Below are 25,909 nucleotides of genomic sequence, written 5' to 3' on the forward strand. Positions count from 1 at the left end.
TGTCATTTAATGCAAAAATTTAAAGCATGGACATAAAAATTAGTTAAAACACATACAGACTGCAGCAGCCAGCTGGGCTCAATGGACAGGAAGGCTTATTAGGCAAAGCACATGCTTTTAGCTAGAACACACCTCTGCATTCCAAAAAGAAATCCCATCAGGACAGCAAGCTTTCGCAATACAGGGATAAGAAAAGCAAGCAAAAAAATTCCCAGGCTGTTGGCTACAGCGAAGGCCTATTTCATAGTATCAATAACAGATTCTTCCTCCTATTTTCCTTTGCACTTTCAAGGACAAAATAAAACAAAACCCAGGTACTTCCACCTCTGCCATTTTACTAGCTGTGTTTTAAAGAAAAGCCTGTCTCTAGAAGAGCTTCACCTACCCTCTGCTCTTCCAGAGGAAGATGTTGGAAGGGCTGTAGGAGAAAGGGTGAAAATACAATTAAGTGCAGATAACATTGCTTTCAGGACCTAAAACATCCCCCCTCCTTCCATGATACGAAGCATGAAAGCACACCCACAGCTGTAAGCATTACATAATCTGCCTGTGTAAACACCAGTTTCCTTCTGAATTAAGTTTCATAAAATTCTAATGCTTCTATTAAAATATGAAGGATGGAAAGGGAAGATGACATTGCAGCCAAAGTGCTATCCAGTCCTGGTGAGATAAAAACCCATCCACCTTCACACTACCAAATACAGTAAATACTGAGCACCCTTCTAAGTACCTTCAGAAGAGTGTGGAAAGTTCAAAAACCAAAAACACACAAACCAACCAAAAACTGTAACAATTCAACACTATCTTACAAAGCAATTGGGGAGTTCTGAGAACCATTTCTTGTAGCTAGCTCCAAACTGTTGTTAGTGACCTTTTGAAAACAGCACAGCTTTTACTTAAATAATTGAAGGGCTGAGGTAGACAAAATCCTAAAACTATTCCAGTTCTTGAAATCATTCAGAGTTCTGCAGAGCAGAGCCATCAAGACAGAACGCTTTTGACACAATGCCATTGTTTCATTCCACAACGCATCTTTTTGACAGTACTTCAGAACTCATAATATGCAGGTTGCTTCACAGTCTCACAACAGAACACTCTTTACATACTATAAAACAAGTTACAAGACAAACGGTCAAAGGTGCCAAAGAACATCTTGAAACTATATCCAAAACAAAAAACACGTATAAGTCTCAGCGACAAAGACCTGATTTTGAAAAGAAATGCAAGTGGATTCACCTTCAGCAGTTTCAACTACTACCATTATACACATCAGATCAGTGGAAGTACCCACACACAACACTCTCACCTTTCAGATGCTCTACTAGCCGTTACCTCTGTGCCCTGAAAGCAAGAAAAAGTAACATGCTACATAATACATACTATTTTCCACTTCTTTTTTTGGTGAAGACTAAGATTTCTATTAAAGATTTAATTTTGCCCACTGCCAGAGCTAGAAGAACAGTACCTTGATGTAGAAGACAATTTGACTGTCAAAGTTAATAAATTACTCCAATTATTCTTTGATTAATCACACAGAAATTAAGAACGCAGAGAAAAGGTTCTCTAAGAGGGGGAAATTTTCTGAAGGTTTGCAGGCAAGTTCAAGTGTTTTTCATCAGTACTGTGAATCTCCGTGCCCAGGCATTTCTTTCTCAGTAATAAAATAATTTTTGGAATTAAAGTGCCAAAAGACTTAATCAGAGCAGGATTTCCTGACTGATTTCCCATTTCTGATAATCAAGTGATGGCAGTGGTAACTGATGAGCGAAATGGGGGAACAGTACTACCTACATGTGTTTAGCCCAAGATCTGCATTAGGACTCCCCAGTTCACCAATCCCAGGTAAAACTTATCTCCTAAGAAAAATGAAGAAAAGATTTATCAAATATATTCATACTCCACATGACCCTTTGAACAAGTGCTTTTGCACAGCAAACTCTTCACTATAGTTTTGCTAGAGAAAAGCCAAAGGAAGACACTAAAAAAAGACAGGAGAAAAAAATTCACATAGTGGATGGGTTGGGAATGCTGGGAAGAAAGGAGGAAAACAGAACTGTAGTGAACGTGACAACTTCTTAGGTATCACTATTGCAGGTGACTCCTTCAGCACTTGGTACAAGAAACATGAATTATATATAAATGCTATTCTGTGCAGCGTGCAACTATTAGAACATTTAAACACACAGACATTTAATGCAGCTAAAAGTTAATTTCACCACTCTTGTAAAGACTCATCTTCAGTTTTACTTAAGACGTACAGTTTTTCCTCCAAACTTTAAACTATTATTTCATGAAAACAAAGACAGTAACCCTCCAAACATCATCCGTGATAACTAGCAAGCAGGAATAACTATTTGTACATATCTCTTCAAATTCTGTAAACTAGCTCAGTTTTTGTTTCAAGAAAAAAAATACATACATCGATTTCCTCTCCGTATCTTGCAAAACAGGAATATTACAAATAAGACCAAAACTTTCAGCCAGCTTCATTCACATCTCCCTTTCCTTTCACTGACTCTTGGGATACTTTGCATTTTGAGAAGAACTATCCCATATATATGAATCCTCCCTGTTAAATGAAAATATATTTTATGTGCATAGATACACACGCACTAAAAAAGTGTAACCACTTTACCTGGACAAAAGAAAAGGGAATCTGAATCTCAATTTCCTGTAAAGATGGCTTCAGAATGGACTTTATGTACTCGTAACACTGAGGACAGAGGTCCAGGAAGCCATTGCAAATTTTCCGTTCAAAAATAGTATCTGAACACAGGTATAGTTTGTATGATGGGAAAATACATGTTTTTGTAGAGGCCTTGCTCTATTTATGTCTACTTATATTAATGCCACAGACATTCAGTAGTTAGCATCACACTCTTGGACAGAAACACACCAGTTTCTGTTAAGAGCAGAGAGACCTTTAAAAAGAGATGAATGCACAAGGAGAAACTACAAGACGTTCATCAGTTAGAGCGTGCTCTGGAGCACACGCACCTGACAAATTAGTAGCATGTGGCATTTTAGTAATAACAGTGCCTGCAGAAGATGCTTGAAAGAAGAGAAGACAGCCTGCTTTGGCATTAGAGGTGCTTGCCAGCAACTACTCACGCACATGCCATTGATCCATTCAGACAAGATAGTCAGAATTACGGTTACTGTCACATTTGTCAAGCATAAAAAGATGTAACTTACATTCTACCTGACATTAGCAAATAATGGGCCCACAGCACGCCATTAACACTAATAATTAAGATAAGTAGTGTTTCATTTACTGAAAGAGCATCTGTACAGTAAAGCTGCAGGCTGCTTTCAGATAAAATTACTCAGATATAGTTTACAGTTTATCTTATCGTAAGAGTTTAAGGGTACTTGGGTACACACACATTTTCGTGTAAAGCAGAACACAGAAAAGAACTTCAGTTGTATAGCTATAATAACGGCGTATTTAAATACCCTATTTAGAAAGCAAAAATCAGTGATCTGAGGACTCCCAGTTGAAAAAAAGACACAACTGAATATTGGAACATGGACTGGTGGAACAAATTGCTTTTTAACTCCTATGGCAAACATGACTGAGCTATTTGCAAACAGCAGTTGTGACAAAAATCAAATCATCTTCTCTGATCATCCAAACAGAGGTTGGATGTTGCTGGCATCTACAACACCAGACCAGGCCACAGCCAGTGATCTCTTAATTCTGTTCAGTGGAATCTCACTTTAACGCAGTTGCCACGATTTAAATGAGCAACAAGAACAGGCAGCCTCCTGTTCACCAGCTGAACTCCCATAGCCTGTCTAATGGTGAAGTGGAGCCTGATGTTCCTCAGGACACTTGCTCAAGGACAGCAGAGCTTACTCAGAGCTGAGAAGGAAATACCTGCTAGAGTCTGAAAACAGGACAGGAAAGCAATATCCAAGCGTCCTTCAAGTACAGCTTCAGATTTGAAATAATGTTCCAGAACAGATGGAAAAAGAAGGCTCCAACATTCATGTACTTGGAAAAAGATTACTGCCATCTTGATGATAATTCTAAAATATGGGGCTTGTGCATGTGTGGAGTTAGTTACACCAACACTGGTGTAACTATCCTGTGTTCCAATGTAGAACTGCCTGCAGTATGAGATTTTAGTAAGATTGAATTGAAAACTAGAGACAAAGCTGTATCAGCAGATCTTATAAATTCACTAAAAAAACCCACAACAACAAACAGAAAACCCCAAAACAAACAAAAAAACCCCAAACCCAAAAAAGCATTATCGGAAAAAAGGTAGTAGCTGTAAAGTCTCACAAACCACTGTGCAAACAAGTTGTTCTGTTACTTGGTTTAGAATGTAAGGTGGTCATCTGAAACAGAAGGGCTTTTACAGTTCATAGAAAAATCATTCCTGGACTAGCTCAACACTTCTCCCTAAGGTGTAGCTCTTCGAACATCAGAAGTTCAAACTGGTAGGTCAATATGTAAACAAAAGACGTAAGTGAAATCCTGGGTTTTTTGCAGAGGGGTTGGGTGGGGGCATGCTAGGTAAAGAGGAGGAAAAGAAAGCAGTCCTATACAGATGAATTCCAGCTACCCAAGACTGCTGGACAAGCAGATAATGGGTTGAAATACCCAGAAGTCCATTTAGAGATAAGAAACCATTCTGCAGTTCTTCAGAGAAGAGATTACTACCACTCAGGATTTGCAAGCATTACAACACTGTCAGCTGCAACATCTTAAAAAAACAGATTTACTATGTTTGATAAATATTCAAAATAAAGTCCATCCCCACAGCCATTGCGCTGCACATACAGTATAAAACATGGGGTTGGAGAATTTACAACAAGTGCTATACCATTTTACTCACAAGTTAACTAAAAAAGTGGCTCCTTTCGTATTTTACATATTGGCCAGACTTTCCCTGTAACAGTCAACGTAATAATGAACATTTAGCAAAGTTGAGTAAGATATTACAAAAACAAGATTGCCCACCTCTTTTGGTTGTTTTTTTTTCCCTAGCATGTTTTTGAAATAGACTGTAGAGCAGTGCTCTACAGTAGTGACAGTCTTTCAACAGTGGCCACTATTCCCATCATTCTCCAACAAGACTCTTGGGGAGGGAGCAGAGGAATTGCATATGCATTTACAAGAAGACTACTGTCTCCATTCACCTGTTCTTTGTAGCAGTTTCATCTTTCCTCTTGACAGCAAAAGAAGATTCTCTCCTTGGGCAGCTAGATTCTGGTTCTACTGAGGAAAAAAAAAAGCAACAGCAGCTCTTTCAAGAGATAGAAGTTCTTTATTCGAAAGGTTTTATGCAGCTCTTTTGTTGCCAAGCATTCTCTTAGAAAACGGGGAAGAAATTCAGAGTAACCATTACTATTGTACATGATTGAAAAAACTACTAACTGCCTCTTTTAATCAAACAAAATGTGATAGAAACACCAATAGCCATACACATCCAAAGAAATTGCCAAAAAAAGGTAAGGAGGGGGGCGGGGGAATGTTCTGCCTGCGATCTAGCTGTGAAAAAACACAGCGGACCTTGAACCCTCTTTAATCGATCACTAAATTAGTGAACCTGAGCCTTAAAAAGGGAGAGAAGAAACAGATTCTGTACTATATTGGATACCACACACCTTGACGTATCTCGTATTACCATTCTCTGCTTTTCCTTCCCAAGGTTAAGCAAATTAACATTGACTATGTGTGTGCAGTTTTTTTAATATATATACAAAAAAAAACCCCTAACCCTAATTAAAGTAAAAAATCCATGGCCAGACATGGAATAGTAAAACCTCAAAATTCAGACCGAGACATTAAAAATTTAGGACTTGGAAACACATTTATATTGGCCAAAAAAAACCCCAAACAAACAACAACCCTGAGCTCTACCAAACAGCAACATCACGAAAAAAGAAGTAAGTGTTCTTACAGGCTTCTAAATAACAGAACACATTTTCTTATCACACAGCTCTGGCCTCTTATGATATGAGATAAAGTTCAATAGAAGTCTTCCACAAGACACTGGGATTAAAATGAGAAATAAATTTCATAACTGTTTACAAAAATTATTTTCATTTTTAGTAGAACAATATAGATGAAGTCACTGTATGTCTAACACTAACACAACTGAACAGCAACTGTTCAGTGTACCAGTACTTAATAACTGAACGTAGGCTGACTGGAACAACCTAAGTGACATTTTTCTTCTTTTATGGTTAAGACAATACCACGGAGAAGGGGAAAGCTTTACCAAAAGCAACTACTAAGGCCAGCCTTTACATACATTTTTTAACTTCTTTTTTTTAAAAAAATAATTACCTACAGATACACGTACATCTAAATACAAAACATCAATTCAGTGCAAGACACTGCCTGACAGATGAGATAGAATGGTGAAAAAAGTTTAATGAAGCACAAGCTTAAGAAAGAACCAACCACATACTTCAAACAGAGACTGCTAGCAAAACTAATAAAATTAATGCTTTGTTTGTTGATCATACATAAATTACAATTAGAATTTTATTGCTCTGCATTTTGTTTAAATATACCTCAGTGTACCTTGGCACAAATCTACGCTTCAAAAATCAACAGAGTAATTAGAAACACTGTAAAAAATTAGTGCATTAAGTAGTATTTCCATAATTTCTCGTAAGAAATTATTAACAGACATTAGATACCATAAGCAGTGCTTTTGAGGGACTTAAAAGAGTATACTCATTTGGTTTTCCAATTAAAAAAGTTATCATTTCCAACTGGCTTTCCATCAGCCAACATAACATTGCTTCAAGATTCTCTCTAAAAACCAAGGCATGGTGGTAGAATCAAGAAAGCTTATGCGCTACTACAGCAAAGTGACAGGTTCTTGGTTTTCAGACTGATAGAAAAATTATCTCTTAAGTGGTTTTAAATTTGAATTTCAACACATACATGCACCAACAGAGAAAGTCATCAGTTATGTTTAACATGTAACTACACTGACTTTGCACGGAATTTAAGCATTTAAAGGCAACAAAAGAAAAAAAAAAGCAAGAAGGTCCATCCAAATGAAGAAGCTGTGTTCACGTAAACAAGGAGGTTAAGTCCACACAGTAATTTCTGCTGACATTGTAACGTCCCTCAGGGAAATGAAACTTGGCCAACAGCAGTCAAATCCACCAAATCATACCACCAAAACCCACTCAGAAAAAAACAAAAAATCTAAGCCAGAATTGTATTTCACCTTTGAGATACAGAGAGATAGTTACACCCGAACAGCAGGCTTGCTTGTTCTACGCTGCTGGAGTAGCTAGTTGCTGGAGTTACTTCCCCGGTGTGTCCTCACTGCTTACACCAAGGGGGTTCCAAGCTGTCCATATCATGACACTCTCTTCCATCATCATCTCACCACCCAAAACAAGAGACTTTGCTTCCAACTCTTCTACCTTCCCTCACTTTGTATTAGATGTTGTATGGGCTTCCATCTCTTCTTATTTTCAGTTTACTTATTCCCATACTGAAATGGAATGTTTTCGTTGTGCTATAAGGTGGGAATGTATAACAAGTGGATATAAGCAGAAGACTGAACAGCAGAGAAGCCCGAACAAGCCAGAGGACAGATGGCAGGGGTTTGTGTCCTGCCTTCCCTTCAGGATTTTCAGTTCTCTCCCCAAGTCAACATGGATAGTCTGCTAGTATCCACAGCTACCCCATAAGTGGGGAATCTACCTGATGCAATCTCAAAAGTTACTGGATTGCATTCCAACGGGGAAACATCATCAAAAGGTAGGACTCCACAGGCGCTGCCCCAAAGCTGCGAGCCGAGGTCTGAAATCAACCAGTTCAAGCAAACAGATAAGTGTAATGCTGCTCCTCTCCCAGCTAACAATGGAATTTGGGAGCGGGGGGCGGGGGGGGGAACAACAGCTGCTTTGGACTTGGAAGATCTGAAACTGCTGTCTCACTGGGAAAGAGAGAACTAGGGTATTTATCATTATTTCCTTGTTCTTACCCACACTACAGCAACACGAGCAGTTTTCAGAAACTCTTAATTATTTATTGCTCCCAACATACTAACAAATATTCTTTGACAGATGAGGCATATTTTTCAGTATTCTCTTTCATTGATCTAGCTCGTCCCTGTTCCCACAACTAAGACAGACTTAGCAACACCTCCTGCTGGGTAGGGTATTAGCTGGTATACTAACGGCTCAATAAAGCTCCAGACCCTTTACCAAAGTTAGTGTAGTAACAGAAGTTTGCACATGCTTGGCATCGCGCGCAAAAAAAGAAAAAATTGTATTTGCGATTAAAAATAACCACAGTGCAATCTGAATTTCTCATAAGAACAGAGAACTCATCTAGCCATTTGTTGTCAACAAACGCCTGTTCCTGCACTCACAGAAATGGTACCAGTAATAAATTCAACATCCATAACACACATGGTCAGACAGATGCAGCCTCCATCTATCATTCACTCAAGACATGTCAGTGGGGGCTACAAATACAACAGAGGACTCAACCTTTCTCTCATCAGCTCTGAAGAGCTGCGTAGGCCACCCCAGCAGTAGGATAAAGCTGTCCTGGCTCTTAAAGCCCCTGTAAACAGAAAAAATGAAAGCCTAACACATATGCACAAGCCATAGCACCGGTATGGGGGAGACAAGGGAAAACACAGGAGTGAGGGAGAAGTGAATTAATACGTCTTTTACCTGAGCAAAAACCATAACTGCCTTGGCATGCTTCACTTGAAAAACCAGTTAAGAGCTTGAAGCAAAACCAGGGGATTCTTGAGGAAAGTATTACAATAGTGTATCACCAGTAATCTCACGTAGAGTAGAGCGTAAGTATTACATGAGATCCCATGAAGATTTCCAGTTCTGATCTCTTGCTTTGTTTCTATGGTTATAAACATGCACAATGTGGGGTTGGGTGTTTTTTTGTGGACAAATAAATGGTCTTTATGCTTTGCAGCAGGATTAAAGAAGAATTCGAGTACTGCCTCAGGCCTTCTTGAGAGTACATCCAGTTGCTTAAAAGCTATCCCTGCCAAATAAAGAGGTGGGTTGGTTTATCCAGGTCTAAAGTCCTCCCTAACTCTGATCTTCAAGATAGTGTTTCTTACAATCTGGTAGTGCAAATAATTGAGGCACAAAGAATAAAAAGTAGGAAAGGCTGCATGTCACAATTTGTGTGACAGCAGAGCCAAACTCTCCAATGCCACGTTTTTGCCTGGATCTTTATCTGTGAGAACACATTTGTAGTAATGTAACATCCACGGCAACTTCTCTTAAAATATGAGAGGATAAAGTTATTGGTGACACAACACCCAGCCACTGGATGTTTTGAGATTTATGCTGGAAATAAACTTGCTAATGTGCTTTTTCCAGTGTATGTCAGACTAAACAATTGGTAAATCTCACTTCCCTGGTAAGCAAACACCACCATGCACAAAACGTAGTTTTTTCCAGATGCTATCCACTACATAACTCGCATATTTCTACAGCACGTACATGAGGGCAAATGTTAAGCTGTTCTGAGGGACCTCTGATCCTACAGCCAAAAGGCACCAATTTTTCTCTTCAGAGCTCTGCAACATCTCAGAGACAGAACAGCTAATGTAACGCCTTGTAGAAGCCTTGCGAGGGACAGATGTGACCAACTAACAATGGTGACCTGTATTCTGTGATCAGGCTTACGGTATCTTCTTCTAGCAAGCCCAAATGACAAGGAGTTTCTAGGTTACAGCCATAAATTCCAGGAACAGGATATGTATCCTTGGGCATTTAGAGCAGCATAGAATAAAAATTCTGAGTGAAATAAAACTATAATCACCTAACCTCACTAAAGTAGCTGTAACTAAACCAAACAGCATCTTACAGGCCAGTGCCTAGATATGCTGGCCATTACCAAACAAGAACTTACGAAGTTTCTCCTTTTGAAGGATCGTAAGGACACAGATGGCAGAAGTTAAAATTGTTTGGAATGAAGCCAATGTAGTCATTAGCACATGTTCTTAAAGAAAACATAAAACTTCCCGAGCACCCAACTATTGCCGAGAACACAACTAAAACAGCAAGGGGGACACTGCTCAATTCCTTTTTAAATTCCCCTTACCCAGCCTTAAAAGCCTTCCTTCCTTTTTAACCTGAACACAAAACAGAACCTCCCTACAAGCAAAACCAGAAAAATTAGCCATGATCAGAAGTTCATCTACCTCTTCACTAGCGCTCCACAGGAATGTGTTTTACTATATAATAGTTTTTCCTCCCTGAAGTCAGAGCAGTCATAAAAAAGGGGGAGGGGAGGTTGATTGCACTAGTTCTACAGCATCTGGCTATGCAATAAGACTCTTGAAATAATTTTCTCTACTGTAGCATATAGCCAACAAATCTGGCAAGAAGCAACTTTAAGCATGTGTTGCTGTGACAGCAATGAATTATCACCCCAGTCTGCAGCAAGATTAACACTTACAACCTTGGCATGAAGAGCAGTCTGCTCAGACAGTGTGTCAGGAGTAGTGCTCCACAATCAGACTTGAAAGGGTGGGCTCACGTTAAGAAATTAAGAGCACAGAAACGCAGACATTTGCCTAAACTGTAAACAAACAGATAATTTCTAGGGAAAAAGACAGTGTACGGCCAAAGAAGTAGAAACACCAAAGGAAACTCAAGGTATGGAAGAAAGAAAAAAAAAAAAAAAGAAGCAGCCATTGAAAACAAGGTACTGCCTGTGACAGAGGACATGCTGTAAAGAACAGTTACAGAACAAAAAAATAGAAAACAGCTCACCAGATTTATCCTGCTTAACACAAAAATATTAAAGTATCCGGTCAAGACAACCTGACATGAAATAAGACACTCTGAAAGCTACGTGCAAATTGTAGAAAAAAAAGCGATCACCAAGTCCAACATAGGACATTACTCGTGCCAAGTTGGAGTTTGTCACATCTTTTGTGTTCTACAACAGTACGTGCCATTACCTGTAAGTTAAGAGCAGATTCAAAACCAGCTTTGGCCTCACTGGAAGGTCAGAGGTGACATTACATCAAACCCAACTCTACTAAGGAGTTCTGTTTGGCAGATTCATGGTCATCCATTCCACTTTTCCAACTAACTGACCACAAAGAGAAGAAACCTGAAAACAAAGCTCCTTACCATAAGCTTCTTAAAACAAAAACCTGCAGAGGGAAGTGAAGAAAGCCACGAAGCTCAAAAAAACATGGTGGAATCTCCTTCCTGCTTGAACACTCACCACACAGACCTGCTTCGGCTTTGCAGAGTTGATAGGACTATAAAGCCTGCCTTCTCTGCTCTTTGATCTGGTTGCTAGACATTTTTCTATAAAAGCAGTTAGGAGATTCCACCAATCGTCATCTTCACCTCTAATGCAACTTTACTTTGTGAACCAGAAAAAAGACGTATAATATTATGCTGATATTTCACAGATTATGTGTTCTACTTTCAAGATCTTAACTTGAAGGAAACACTTTAAGAAGTTAAGCAGTGTGAGTTGAAACATATGAATAGGTGAGGTTAAAGGATTCAGCACTGAGGGAAACCAAGACAAAAGGATTCTGTCGCTTAAAAAAATAAAATAATAAAATCTAATTCACTAACTATTAGCAACAGCTGCATAAAAAGTATGTTAAAGTGACAGGAACAGTCTAGTGGGCATCACAATCTGCATGGTTCTTTACACAGAACACAGCTTTCTGCATGACAAAAGGAAAATTTTACATTTCCTTGAAAAGCTTTATTTCAAACACATAGCTGTAAGTAGATATAACATAGCACCAAATTCAAATATGACAGCATGAGAGAGAATTAAAAGCATAATACGTGTTGAGAATTTTGTAAGCAAGTGATTACAATTTACCTACTATCTTACTAGGAAATTGGTTCCAATTCCCTGAGATTAGAAAGTTCTCCAAGTAAAAAGGTAGCAAAAATGTTGTCTAGCAAAGAGGAGTAAACACTGAGTTGAGGCAGATCCTGTAACTGAAGTCAGTTTGGAAATATCTACTTTGTAAAGAAATCAGAGAAGTGCACCTAAAGCTTTTTAATACTGGCTTGTAATGATGAAATTAATGTTGTATAGGCTGGGAAGACCAACCTCCATCCAAGGGGCATAGTTCAGTGTTAAATGTCCACACACCTGACTCCAGTCTTCTGGGGCAGAGAGCACTTAAGGTCCACGGGACTGCTCTGAAATACTCACTAATTTATACAGATCACACTTACTGCTGCTATCTATGGTTGACCACTCAGGCAAACAAAAACCAAACCAAATCAACCCTAACAGAAACACATTACCCCCCAACTTACACGAAACTACAAGGGAGCTAAAGTACAAAGTTTTGTTTTTAAATCCCCCAGAGTAGCTTGTAAATTATTTCTCACCATGCTTTCCCAGTACTTTATTACTTCAGGCAAGCACATCTTTCATGGTAGACATAGCCTTATAACACTGCTCTTTGCTAACAAAACCAAAATGATGACTGAAATCTACGTAGCGTCCTACAGGATCACAAAACTACCAGCATTCTGTCTTCAAGAGCAGAGAGAGGTATTATTTAGGTTGGAATATGATAACCACTGCTTTCTGCAGTCCGTTCTCCTCCTAGTTCACTCCTCCAGCACAGATAACCTTTGGAGCAAGGAAGCTACAAGGCACATCCTTCCTTGCCTGCTCCCACTAGTATCCATAGAGTTCTGGAGGTTGACAAGGGTGTCAAAGTAATTTTTTCCTCTGAGGAGATGGTATTATTATTATTATATTACCGTGTTGAGTTTATTAGCTTATTTAAATCAAGATACTTGAAATATCTGACCAAAATAGGCTTATGGCCTCAGCTGGTGGGTTTTTCTCTTCCAGCTACAGTTCAGCATGTCGGTTTGTAATAACTATCTGTGCAGCAAATGCCACCAGAGTAAAATCCAGGCTTGACAGCTATTTTGGGCTCCTGGATTAGAAGTGTTAGCTGCATTAATGGGGCAATGAGAACAAAGTCTTCTGCAGCGAGAGCACGATGAAACACCAGGTGAACTGGTGTATTAGCTCCTCTAGAAAACTCCTGTTCAAGCAGCCCTCAGGTAATACAATTCTTCAAGAAGTTTCACTCATTTACTCTACTCCTCTCCACAAGATAGAAATTTTCAATGTATGGTTTTTATGAGGTGCATCATCTGCAGATGAGGCTATTCTGCTGCTGCTTGAAGGTAACTCCTAAGTTTGCTCTTGAACACAAAGAAGGCCAAAGGGGGGAGGTGGGCCAGCAGGTCTACCTGAACATAATGCAGTAATACCAACAGATTGCACTGCATTCTAAGAAATAAATGTCTTTCAGTAAAACTATAAAGTCAGATCACCAAATGAAGGTATTAAAGCTTCTGGTATCTTTCATTCTGAGCATGTTTACAGTTGTCATTCTAAAGCAGCAAAATGAAAGAGTTTGGGATTTTGTTTCATTTTGATAAAAAAAAGACAAGCTGCTTCTTGTCTGGCTATCTTACAGATAACAGCATTTTTCAATAGTCAGGAAAAAAAAAAAACAGGACAACACACCAGGAAACACCACACTTGCTCAATGTTAAGATTATTATTTTTTTTCAATTTGATTATCCATACAAGCTACAATTTACAGTACAAAACAGATACAGTACGAAAGCAGAAAACTAGGAAAAAGGAGATGCTAACACATTCAAAATGTTTCAAAAGCCGAACTGTGTACTAGGCATCTCAAAAAAGGACCCCCAGCCCAGTCCTTCCCATAGCTGCACCAGTGCCAGAGGAACAGGGAACCAGCACCACCACCTGCCCGAGGACACCCTGATGGGGCTGCAGAGCTAGCACCTCTGCACCCCAGGAAGCACGTCAGGGTTTCACGGGAGTGCTGCTCTTCTCCGGCTGTCTCCATCTGGCACACCAGTCCCACAGGGCTACAGCCAGCTGGCACAGCTCAGAACAGCCTTGGGGCTGCTCTAGACTACACAAGGGAGTAGGCCAGAGGAAAACCAGCACCATAAAGAGCTAATTTACAATCCCATTATCCCATCATCCTCAACTATATGCAGCATGAGCATGACCTAGGCACATGCCCTGTGACGAGGTGCTTTAAACGACCAAACAAAAAAGTTACATCATCTTAACAATGAGTTTGATTATAAAAGACAGAAATCTTTACTTAGAGACAGGCCTTTTTAAAGAGGGAAACAAGTGGCTCGTAACTTGATTATCTAGAAAAACACTATTAATTGCATTAAATTAAATGTAATATGAAAGTGGATTTTCTGTAATAGCTGATCACAGATTACGGGCATTCTACACTCCCTGGTTCATTTATTTTTCACAAGGAAACTGGAGTAGAAGCAAATTATTTGCATACAGGAATAAGTCCTAATGACTGCAAACGTAAGACAAGTTTCACCTATCAGGCTCAGCACAGACCAGGACATCTGTGAAAGCCTGGCATGCTCATAACAGCAGGCACAATCACGCTGTTTCATAATATAATAATAAAAGAGGTTACTTCATGGAACCCTATTAGCCACACTTTACAGAAGAAACCATTAGTATGTGGAGAACATTCAAACACAGTCAATCCATCAGTGGCAAAGTCCAGAGGAAGGCAGCGGTTGTTACTCAAACTCCCTGTGCAGCCTCCATGCATCACTACTCAGGTCCTCTCCCACCACCCCAGCACTCCTCCCCTCAAGCTACCAATGCTACAGCTGTTGGTTCAACCCTATTCAGGCGAAATATTATTAAGAAGAGAAAAAAACCCCAACTTTTTCATCTTTATCTGTTCTTTCTGGTTAACAGTACAATCGCATCAACACAATGCAGCAAACAGTATGGCAGGAAGAGTGTGCAGCCAAGAGCTGGCAATTCCTTGGACTGTTAGGGAAAGACACACATACACCCAACAGCTAAAGAGCTGGATTTCAGGTTCCCCACTCACCAGTCTTCCGTGATACGGCACAGAAAGGCCCAAATTTCACATCTCTTTGCTTTTCTCTAGTAAATCAAATGTTGCCCTGTCCTGTACCTGAATAGCATTTTTCTCATTCAAATCATCTCCCAATTCCATCACATACTTGTGTCTCACTAATACCCACATATATAACTAGTTTCTAGATTTTAATTCAAGCTTTTAAAATCTGTCAGATTTGCTAACTCATCACTTTCTCCTTGATGTCATTTTCTTGCACTCTTTTACCACTGCTTAAAACAACTTGTCTGCAAAACAGTTTCAACCTACAGGCACAATATGCTTACAGAATTAAGATTGCTTGCTTTATAAAGAACTGCTATAATAAAGTAATTCTTAAGGCTACCACTAGACTTCCGTTTTTCTGCAGTCAAGACTTTTGCAATATACAGCCCAAGACAGACAACCTGTCCCCCCCCTCCTACGGCCTGAAATCTTTCAGTAAGAGCCTGACTACTTGCATTCCAGTGATGAGATGTCCCTGTGATCTCAGACATACCAGGATCTTTCCCCTCGTCTCCTTTTCATAGAATACTTAACTGCATGGATGAACGAAAGATTTACTTAGCGTCATAAAGCAATTTCTCTAATGCTCCATGTATATTTTTCACACTTGGCACTATTTCACAAATATACAGTGATATACTTCATATAATTATGAATGTTGGCACCACACCGTTGCACTTTGTTTTAGGCCCCTTCAATTACTAAACAAGTGGTTGAGAACAACTCAGGATACACAAGTATGAATCAATTCCAGTACCTGAATCAATGCAGAAAAATTACAAAGAGATGCAGAAAAGAAATCAGACTTATCGTAGCAACTCTAGAACTTACACATCAAGTTACAAACAGCAGAATTACTATGTGACAAGGAAACACATCACTAAGAGTAGCAAGATAAAATTATGCTGGACAAAGCGTAAGATCAGTTTCCTTAAGGAACAGCCTCATAATGACAGAAGAGAGCCTTGTTCCTCTTTATGCATGTAACTAAAGTAACTCTTGAAACCATTTTCACTGCTTGCCCCATCCTGTTCTCTACATCACTGTTAGAAGCATCCCACAACCAAACCCACAACATGTACTCACGAATGACCAAAGAACTGAGCGTTCATCATTCAAATAAACATGTCCAGTAACAAGTTTTTTGAGGGGAATGCTTGCTAAGACAGCATGACAGAAGTCAGCAGTGTCCAGAAAACAAGATTATATGAGAATTTTACCCTGGTCACTAGCTGACAAGCAGGACAGTGATCAAGTTTAAGAACAATACTGGGCAGTAATATGAAGATAACAAAGCACAGCAAAGAAAAACATGAAACCTCAAGACAAATTTTGCATTTGTCACTGGAGGGCACAGGGTCACAAAACCTCACCCAACCTAAATGAGGTACTGAAATCAGTCAGCTATCGCAGCTGTCTTCACTTATGAAGTTGTCGCACATCTGCTGCACAATAAATCTTACCTTTATTTACCAAGTATATTCTAAAGAAGGTCCCTTAATCTGACTTGCATGCAGTAACAAGTCTGAATGCACAGACAGAAGCACAAATTATAACGGGGCAATCTTTTTGAAATAACATCAGGTGATTCAAAGACAAGGAGAGAAAGATTAATCTTTTTTTAAAAAAGAACATAAATTGGGGGAGGACGGCACAGACAGACACAAAAATAAATGTTATAAGCTGCTGTTTCCTCTCCTTGTGCTAACACACACTGAAGTAATAGAATTCAAGTCTGTACTTCACGCAAAACAAAAGTCCTTTAAAAACAGAAGCAAAACATATATCTAAAAGCCTGGGCAGTCAATTCAGTAACATGAATCCATCCTATTTTAAAAAAAAGGCTACTTGGATGCATGAACTTCTGAGTGACAAGCGAGGCAATCACCACAAATGCAACTGTGCGCCACATCAGTGTCTGATACTCTGTCATCCCCATCACTTAACTATATTCAAATACTGCAGGGTCTTCCATGTGTTTAGGCAAAAATAAAGTTACTACTAATTTGGTAACTTTTACTCTTTCGTTTTATACGCACTACTTCTTAAATTGTTAACACACACACACACACATATATATATATATATGGATGAAAACTTGGTTTAATATACTAGGGCAAAAGCTGCAACACAACTCCAGATTAAGATGCTAATGAAAATGAAAAGAAATTCTAATAATCTCTTAACTGAAATGTAGATTAATCGTCTCTTCAATTAAATTCTACATAAATATAACTTCATAAGTTCAGTGAGTTGTATTTTTACATCTTACATATATGTGCAGAAGAGCTCAGCTGTGTGTGCAAACCACACGTCACAATGCAAAACCAGTACGGTATAGGAACAAGACCATGTAAGTATGGTTAAACCAAGTTTTCTTTTCAGACTTAGTACTAAGGCAGTGTCATATTTAGTGAGCTTCTTCTCACTACTACTTTTAATATGAGGATATTTAATATGTTTGACATGTTTAGTGTCAGAATTTGTTACAGGACATGAGAACTCGCACTAACCCCAACATTTATGCTAAAAAGACACTACTTTTTCTTTCAAGTGTGTTGAAAACAACTTTTGTTACCATGGTCTTTATTTTTTTTTCCTTGAGTTTCACCTTATCTAATGCCCAGATTATTTTTTTTTCCAATGACAAATTTAGTATACTGTAGACCTTCACAGAAATATCCCAGGGATATGCTGACATCACCACTTATACTATGCAAAAGGTAGACAAGAGCAGCCATGCTCATTTCAAGCTCCATTAAGCACAGGAAAAGAAGAAGAAGGGAGGAAAAAAAGTTCTGTTTACCAACTTGGAAAAGCAGAGAGAAACAAAAACATAAAAGAGTTTTAAAGTAGTATTACATATAACTGAGAGGGTTTCCTTATTTAAAAAAACCACACCTTCAGTAACCTACTTAAGTAGAGAACTGAAAGAGAGTAGAGTATTTGCTGTATTGAGCACACAAAAGAACTTGACAAGATAAGAGTGCTTGCTGCTAATCAGTTACCGACAGGTAAAGTGAAGCTCAGGTTACTTTGAGTCAACTGGTGTCTGGTAACAGTTCACTTTAGTGATCATCAAATAGGTCTTGAAACAGATAGAATTATTCTTTTTCTTAAATGAGAGAGATCAACACGGCGGAAGCTGTCCTAGCACCAAAGTAAACCACAGATCCTACTGGAGCTGCCATGCCAGTTGCATCACTGTGGTACCTCTGCTTGGAGAAAACGTGCTTTGAACCAAACAGAACGCAGGTTAATTTTGCAATGAGTAACTCTTTACAACATTGATTATATTACTAGCTAATGCAGCAAAGTTCTTACCTTGAATTAAGCAGAGTGTACATAAAAGACTGCCAAATCAATATGTAAAAGAATACAACTACAAAGACAGAGCTTCCATCCAGTCAGAACAGATCTATCAGCTTCTAGAACTGCTTCTGCTAAGAAAAGGTTCCCAATTCAGGCCTCTCAGATAACATATGGCTCTCCCTACGCTCCAGCACTGCTTGCTGACAACACAGTCCCAGATAACATAATAAACTGTAATGTCATTATAGCATTTCACTCACTTAGTTCCATTGTCCATAGGTAACAAGAGATTGGAGATAGCTGCTCTGGGCAGCTCTTTCTGTCCAAGTCTAGAAAGGCTTTAACAGTGATGGCTCTTTACATGACCACAGAAAAAAAAAAATTACTCTTTAAAAATACAGTTCTAGTAAATCCAGCAAAATGCATATGGGTCACCCTCAGATAGCCTTTCTTGTGATGCCACTATAATCGATACATAAGCAAGAGTACATACGTGTCCCCCCCTTTAGATGCTGCCATGTACTACAGACTTTATAAATACTTGGAGAACCATGGGAACACAAGTATTAAAAAACCCAAACCCAACATTTTCAAGTAGCTATCAGTCAAATGAAATGGAAAGGTATGGCTAATAAAAAAACCCACCCTACATCTTCCGGGAAGAAGACATCAGGAAACCATAGTCCCACGTCAAAATAAACATGGACAGGAAAAACTACGAGTGCTAGGTTTAACATGAGAAACACAAGCTTTTGAACAGTTAATCTTTCTTTGGTTTAAAAGAAATCAGCCACCATTGGGAATCAAACCAAGAGTTGCAATGGCACTTGCTACGAAGCAGGATCCCCAGAGCACGTCCCAAGGGAAAAGATATTTTTTTCCGCTCAGACTCAACTAGCAGTAAGTTGGGAGAAGGGGAGTCAGCAATTCACAAGCAGGCAACTTACACTATCAGTCAGCAGCATTCACCTGTTAATTTGTTACTCCAGTTACTAAGACAGAAAATCCTCAATGAAAGAAGGAGAGTAGAAGGTTTGAAACTGATTTGCAGCTCCGGTTTCATGTTAACGCTACAGATTAAGGCCTGAAACAAAAATGCGGCTATCAGCTAACCTTTGTTTGTGGTTTAAAGCTTCGATGGCTTAAAGTAAAGCTCAACAGATAGTCCAACAAATCAAACAAAGCCATTCCACTCTGCTCACCTTCACACTACTAGCTGTCATCCCAGTTCAAAAGCTTTCGCCATTTTCAGTATCGAGCATGTAAGATCACTGATTGCAGACAAAATTAAAAAAAGATGCTATAACTGCTCCCAACAAACAGCCTGGCTATGAGCAAACCTTGACTGCTGATAAGACTACAGAAAGGGAAAAAAAAAAAAAAAAAAAAAGATGCCTTCTTGTCCAGTGTAACTCTATTTTTTTTCCTTCGCCAGCTTGCGCAGCTCCATCTTCCTTCTCCGCAACATGGAACAAATAAAAGCATGGGGAAAACTGCATTTATTGTGCAGTTATTAAAAAAAACAGGGAAGAAAATGCTTCCAACACAACTACTATTCATCAGTTAGCTTCAGTTACAGGAATCTGTGTAACCTTTAAATCAATACTGCAAGTGTTGACCTGAGACAGAGAGAGAAGCGCTAGGCAAGTCCTGATGGTTCAGATCCCACAACTCAAGAATTGCTATTCACCACCTCAGAGTTCACGGTGCAGAACTAATTCCTAACATTTGGCCCAGAAACCAACCATTTATTTAAAAAAGCACGGTAGAGGATACAAAACAGGGATTAACACCACTAGAAAGAGTAAGTTCTTGTATTACATTCTTCTTCAGCACCAGAGACATAAGCTCAGCGGAGCACTGTCAGTCTGGCTTGTCCCACATATGCACGGCTCTGCTGCGGGAGCTAAAATCTCCTGTCTGGGTATCTCTCACCCCAAAGATCGTGTCTTCAGACCAAAAGGAAAGAGAACATTACCTTCAGCAGGTCTAAGGACCTTTTTACTCCTTAGAGGTTAAGAACTAAGGAAGATTGTTCAGGTATGAAACTGAACAATGAAGCTTGCAGTCCATTTTGACACTTCTTACAAGCTCTCAGGGAGAAGGTAGTCCCCACAACACATGGCAAAGAACATCCTTCCTGAGTGAATCGGCCAGTTCACACAGGCAGCCAAAGCAAAGTATGCAGCTGAAAAGACAGACAGGCTTCTTGAATCCTGGACTCCCAAACTCTCCACAGGATTTCTAATCCAGAAGTTTTGTGCATACGCTAAAAACGGTAAAGAAAAACAAGCCAAGATTTCCTATTAATTTAAGCAATCAAAACAGTGAGCCTGAGAAGGCGGCACAGCCTGGTAAGGTTCCTTGTCCATCTGTTATGGTACAAAGCAAATCGCCTAAGCAACACTTCCCTGTTCCTGGACAGGTATATGGGGCAAGGCTGTAAAGGAGAAAGCAAGTGAGCAAGCATGCCTCAACAGGCAGGAGATGAAAAGTTCCACCATTAGCTTACCCTGTGACTGCAAGGTCATTCTAGCAAGAACTTAAAATGTTGATTTAGACTGCGAACCACAATACTTGCTACCGAAAACATAACATGGCATTTATTTGCCAAGACATTATTAAGCTTTTTCTACTTTGAAAGTTAGGAAATGAACCAAAGAAATTTCTGTTTTGAGTACCTATGAATCAGTTATCTGTTAAGTATCGTAAGGAACGAAGGACTGAAGTCACAAATACATGGGGAGACGGATACCTGAAGAAAGGTCATCACCTATAAAATAAAATGTTTCTTCATATCTGAAAGCATCATGAAGGGTCCATGTAAAGAGAAAATAATGGAGAAACAACAGAAGCTCTCAAACAGGAAGAAATATGCTAGAATGCACCCGCTGTCAAATAGAGTGTATAACCCCTGACAGGCAATTATTCTTCGATCTATTGGCAGAAGCACAGAACAAACATTCTGAAATTCCAGATAGGACCTTGTACATATCATGACTCTAGTCACAATAGCAGTTTACTTTTATCATTCAGAGCCTTTTCAGAGCAATGACAGTAAGAACCATCCAGAACAAGACAGACAGTTTGTCTCCAAGGTGTGTAGTCTAGCAAGACAGAATTTAATTGTAAATTTAGCTTCCCTTCAAGCACTGAAACCATTACTTACCAACGCCTGGACACAATGATGCATCTACATGTCTAATTACTCACTGACAGGGACCAAAACCTACATTCAGCACTGCAAAACAGATGTTTCTCATCTGTAATTCTAAAGGAATAAGCAAATCATTTGAGGTGTGAACCTACAGAAAAATGGAAAAAGCTAACATGAAGGGATGGCTTAAGTCTTCTTAGCATCCTTTGTCTGTTCCATAATTCCTGGAGGGGTGGGGGGGTGGGGTGGGGTATTGGTGTCAAATGTAAGGACCTCTCATACAGTGTTACTTAGTTGAAGTGTGAGGTAATTTCCACATCAAAATATTCAACGTAAAGTCCATGACCTACAGAAACACAGGCTTTACCATCAGCCCATGACCTACAGAAACACAAGCTTTACCATCAGCTTATTAAACAGATTCTATCACAAATTAAAAATCAAGAGTTACAGGTCAAACCCCTAAAGCCAAGACAGTCAATCCTAATTTTGTGCCACTTTACATACAACTTGAGCCCTGAAATCTTGTTCCAACTTTTAATCACAACTATTACAATTTCAAGAGTCATTCTTTGGATTTCTTCCTCGTCCCCTTTTCCCGTTCCACTCCCCAGCATGACAAGACAGGTTTTGCCTTTGCTTAGGCTTCACCATCAGCAACACATTTACACCATGGCAAAGCCTCTGCCTAGAACAGCACGTATTATGACTGCTGCACTTTACTACTCCGGCCAAGATGCAGTGAGCAGAGGCAAGCTACAGCCTCACTCCTCCATGTAGATACAACAATGCAGCATGACGACACCTCAAATCCCAGCACAGACAACGCTTCAGAAGTGAACACACTCCTAAAACCTTCACCAGAGTACCAGTATCTACAGAGATGTACACATAATTACCTCTCGCTTCTGACTAAGAATTCAAATGCACATTCAGGAGGTAGCCTTCCAACGATAAACTGTGCTTTACAGCTATGCTATTCGCAACACTGGCTGTAAAGCATACTGAGCTGAGCACTGAAGCTCATAAAAGCTTATTCGCAGAAAAGGTAGGTATTAAAAATGAATAGCAAACAGCGTTAAAATGGTCTTCCAAAGCATAACGCAGTAGGCAGTGGAAGTGAAGTGGGAGGAACGGACACTTTCTGCCCCCTGCAGTTGCCATTGCTAGCTGGATTTTTAAGACAGCCTTAGGAGGGATAGTATGCTACCATTCTAGAAACCTAACAATTTACATCTGCCTATCACCAGACAGCCAAGACATCTTTTACAGCTAGGTTAATCTAACAGTTACATTGACCAAGGCTTCCCATTAACGATCAACTACACACGTCAAATGTTTTTCACGATAAACAAATTATGTGCATGTCCTTGATTTTGCAACAAAAAGGACTATCACCTTTTACCAAACCTCTAATTTGACCTCATTGTTTTGATTAGGATTAAGAACAAGAATCCTCACCACCAAATCGGTACTCTAAAGCAGTCAGAACTATGCTCCTAAAATATATATATACACACATACATAATATATGTATATATAAAATATTAAAGGACAAAAGACTGTTTTCTAGTTATTAGACTATAAACATGCCTCCAAACAGAAAATACCATTTATCAAATTTTACATGTAAATGAGTAAGGCATACATACAGACAGCATTTCAGTAAAGAAAAATTCCATGGAAGATCTCATGCCCATATGCAGGAGAGGTAAGTACCATAACTGTTGCTTATATACTTTCTTCAATCTTTGTGAATATAGACTGGGATTTGAACCCCAAATTCAGCTAGCCAAAATGTTTCCCTATACATGATCATGTACTCCCACATATTTCAGGTTGGCTGAATTCAGGAATCCAACTATTTTCAGACTGGTAACCTGCTTGAAAAGAAAAAAGGGGGGTGGGGGGTAGAAAGCATTTTTAGGATGTATTTGAGAAACTGGTGTTTTCCATGAGATGATAGATAATTTTGAAACAATGCTGTTCTGCTTTAAGAGCCTGCCCGTGCAGAGAGGAAGTGAGAACAGATTGATTACAATGGGATATTATTTATTTCCAGCTGTTTTTTCAAGCAATGATGAACACATCACTACCATTAGATTCCAGAAGAAAAAACCCTAACTGTTGCAGCATACAAATGGTATGCAGGTTACAAAGGATGTTCCAGATTAAAAAAAGAAAAAGTAGAAATTGTGCTAATGAAATCTTATTTTCCTTCTTCCACATAACATTTGATTTATATTTGTCTGAGACATCTTCTCACTTGTCATTTTTTTTCTTCCACAGCACACGTATAATTTTTTTCCTCCATTTAAGCTACAAGTACCGTGTATCATGTATCAATTTGTATCTTGACACACTAAAGGCTAAATAAACACAGTTTGACTAATATACTTCACAATGTTGGTTTGTAGGGGATTATAAATACTAAAACCAAGTTTGACTGTATTTTGCAGGGCTATCAGGTTAACTAAATACATTTGAAACGCTTTTCTTCTCAGATCCCATTTTTTTCCTCCAAGAAAAAACTGGATTATCCTGAGAACACAAATGAAATACGGAAAAACGGTCAGCCACCTCATCCCTGAAGTACATCTCTCATACTCTAGGTCTAATTATGACTGAGCAGCTTAATGCAAAGCAACTGGGCTGAGAAAGTTTTCAATGGGCTGCTTCAACACAAACACAAACCGTGCTGTCCCAAAAACCAAGTTTTGCTGTTGCACTCCCCTCCTCAGTCATGAAGCGATGACTGATAGAAATCTGCCAAGTCACTTTGAAGCGAAAACGAGTAATTAGTTGTACAGTTGAGAGAGAAACACGCATGTGGACAGGGATGTCATTTGAGAAGATAGGGGGGGGGAAAAGTGCTCTGCCCCTCGCATTATGCCTCAGGAACAGGGATTTCTGCCTCAGGAACAGGGATTTCTCCTGGGTTCGCCTGCACAGGGCATGCCCCCAGCACCAGCGCACCCCTTCCCTGTGCTCCAGGCTGAGTCAGTTCCTCCCCCGCCCCCCCCCGCCGCCCCAATGCAGCAGGAATTCCCTTTTCCAAGTGGATTATCACGATGAGCAGTTTGTTTGTTGTTTGGTTTTTTTTTAAGGGGGGGGGGGGACACACAACAACATTTAAAAAAAAAAAAAAGAAAAATTAAGCAAACCATCCCACTCACTTGCCTCAGCCACCGTGGCCCCCCCCCGCCCCGGGCCACCCCGCCGCAGCCCCCCGGCTCGGGCGCGCCCCCCGCCGCGCCCCGGCGGCACAAAGCTCGGCCGCAGGCCGGACGTGCCCGTTGCCCCGGGCCTCCCCTCCCCTCCCCTCCCCCCCCCCCCCAGTATTCCGGGAAGCTCTCGCTGCCTCCCGCACCTCCGGGAGGAGGCGGCGGCGCTGCGGAACAGCCCCGCTGCGGAAAGCCGGCCCCGCCGCCGGGGCAGGTGGCACAGAGGGAGGCCCCGGAGCGGGGGGGGTGGGCTGGCTGTCCCACTCCATCCCGGCGCCGTACCGCCCCCCCGCACACCCACACACCCCGCCACCCCCCGGAGGCCGGAGACACCGAGCGCTTCCTCCTCCCTCCCTGCCCCCACAGCCGCGTGCCGGAGCCCGGGCCCAGCCGCTGCCGGCGGGGCGGGGACGGCGCTGGGGCCGGGGGGGTCGGGCCCACCTGCCCCGCGGGGAGGTGGGCAGGGCGGGCGGGGGGCCCGTCCCCTCCCCGCAGCCGCGGGCAGGCCGAGGCGGTGGAGTGCGTGTGAGCGGCGGAGGGAGGGCGGAGGGAGGGGAAGGGACGGGAGCGCGTGTGGGGAAGGGACGGGAGGGGAAGGGGGGTGGATGCGGGCCGCCCCCGGTACCTTGCGCTTCCTGGTCTCGGCCGAGCCGCTCCACACGAAGCACTGGTAAATCGCCCGCAGGTTCTGCTTCCAGTTCTCCACCTTGAAGCCGGTCACATGGCAGCACCCGGCCGCCGGCGGACTCATGTCAGACCCCCCCACATCAATCCGCCCGCAGACGGGCCGGGCCGGCGGGCAGCGAGCCGGCCCCTTCCCCCCCTCCGCAGCAACCGCACGGACACGGCCGCGGGCACGGGCCGGGGCGGCCGCGCGCCCGCCCGCGCGCCCCCCCCGCCCCCCCGCCGCGCGCCCGCCCTCCGGGGCTCCGGCCCCTCACGCCGCCGCCTGCCGCGCGGCCTCCGCCGCCCCCGCGGGCTGCTGTGGGGGCGCGGGCAGCGGCTGGCACATAGAGCCGGGGCTCCGCGCCGCCACGGCCCCCCGGCTCCGAACAAAGCGCGGCGGCGGCGGGCGGGCAGCGCGCACTCCCTCTCGCCCGCCCTCTCCCTCACACACAAAGATGGGGCTCTCTGAGGCGAGGAGGAGGAGGAGGCGGCGGCTGTAGCGGCCGCTGCCGCCCCCGGAGTGGCCGCCGCTCCCTTCTACCTCATAGAGGCCGCTGTGGAAGCGGCGGGCGGAGGGGAAGGGGAGGGGG

At 41.4% G+C, this 25,909-nt stretch overlaps 1 protein-coding gene across 3 annotated transcripts in view; it reads right to left on the reverse strand.

Annotated features, from left to right (window-relative positions):
• Positions 1–25,506, reverse strand: part of USP22 (ubiquitin specific peptidase 22) — a 111,239-nt gene extending 85,733 nt beyond the window's left edge. The window contains exons 1-2 of one of the 3 annotated variants that reach the window (XM_037382449.1): positions 25,279–25,361; positions 5,152–5,227 (exon numbers count right to left, since the gene is read on the reverse strand). Coding sequence is in view for 2 of the 3 variants with exons in the window: in XM_037382452.1 (XP_037238349.1) it covers positions 25,279–25,404 (126 nt within the window). In the remaining variant the exon portion in view is untranslated. Of the gene's footprint in view, positions 1–5,151; positions 5,228–25,278 lie in introns of all 3 variants that reach the window. The other 2 variants (XM_037382452.1, XM_037382451.1) reach the window with 2 other exon arrangements.
• Between the last annotated feature and the right edge of the window lie 403 nt (positions 25,507–25,909).

This window comes from Falco rusticolus, chromosome 4, assembly GCF_015220075.1.
Source record: "Falco rusticolus isolate bFalRus1 chromosome 4, bFalRus1.pri, whole genome shotgun sequence".
Taxonomy (NCBI): Eukaryota; Metazoa; Chordata; class Aves; order Falconiformes; family Falconidae; genus Falco; species Falco rusticolus.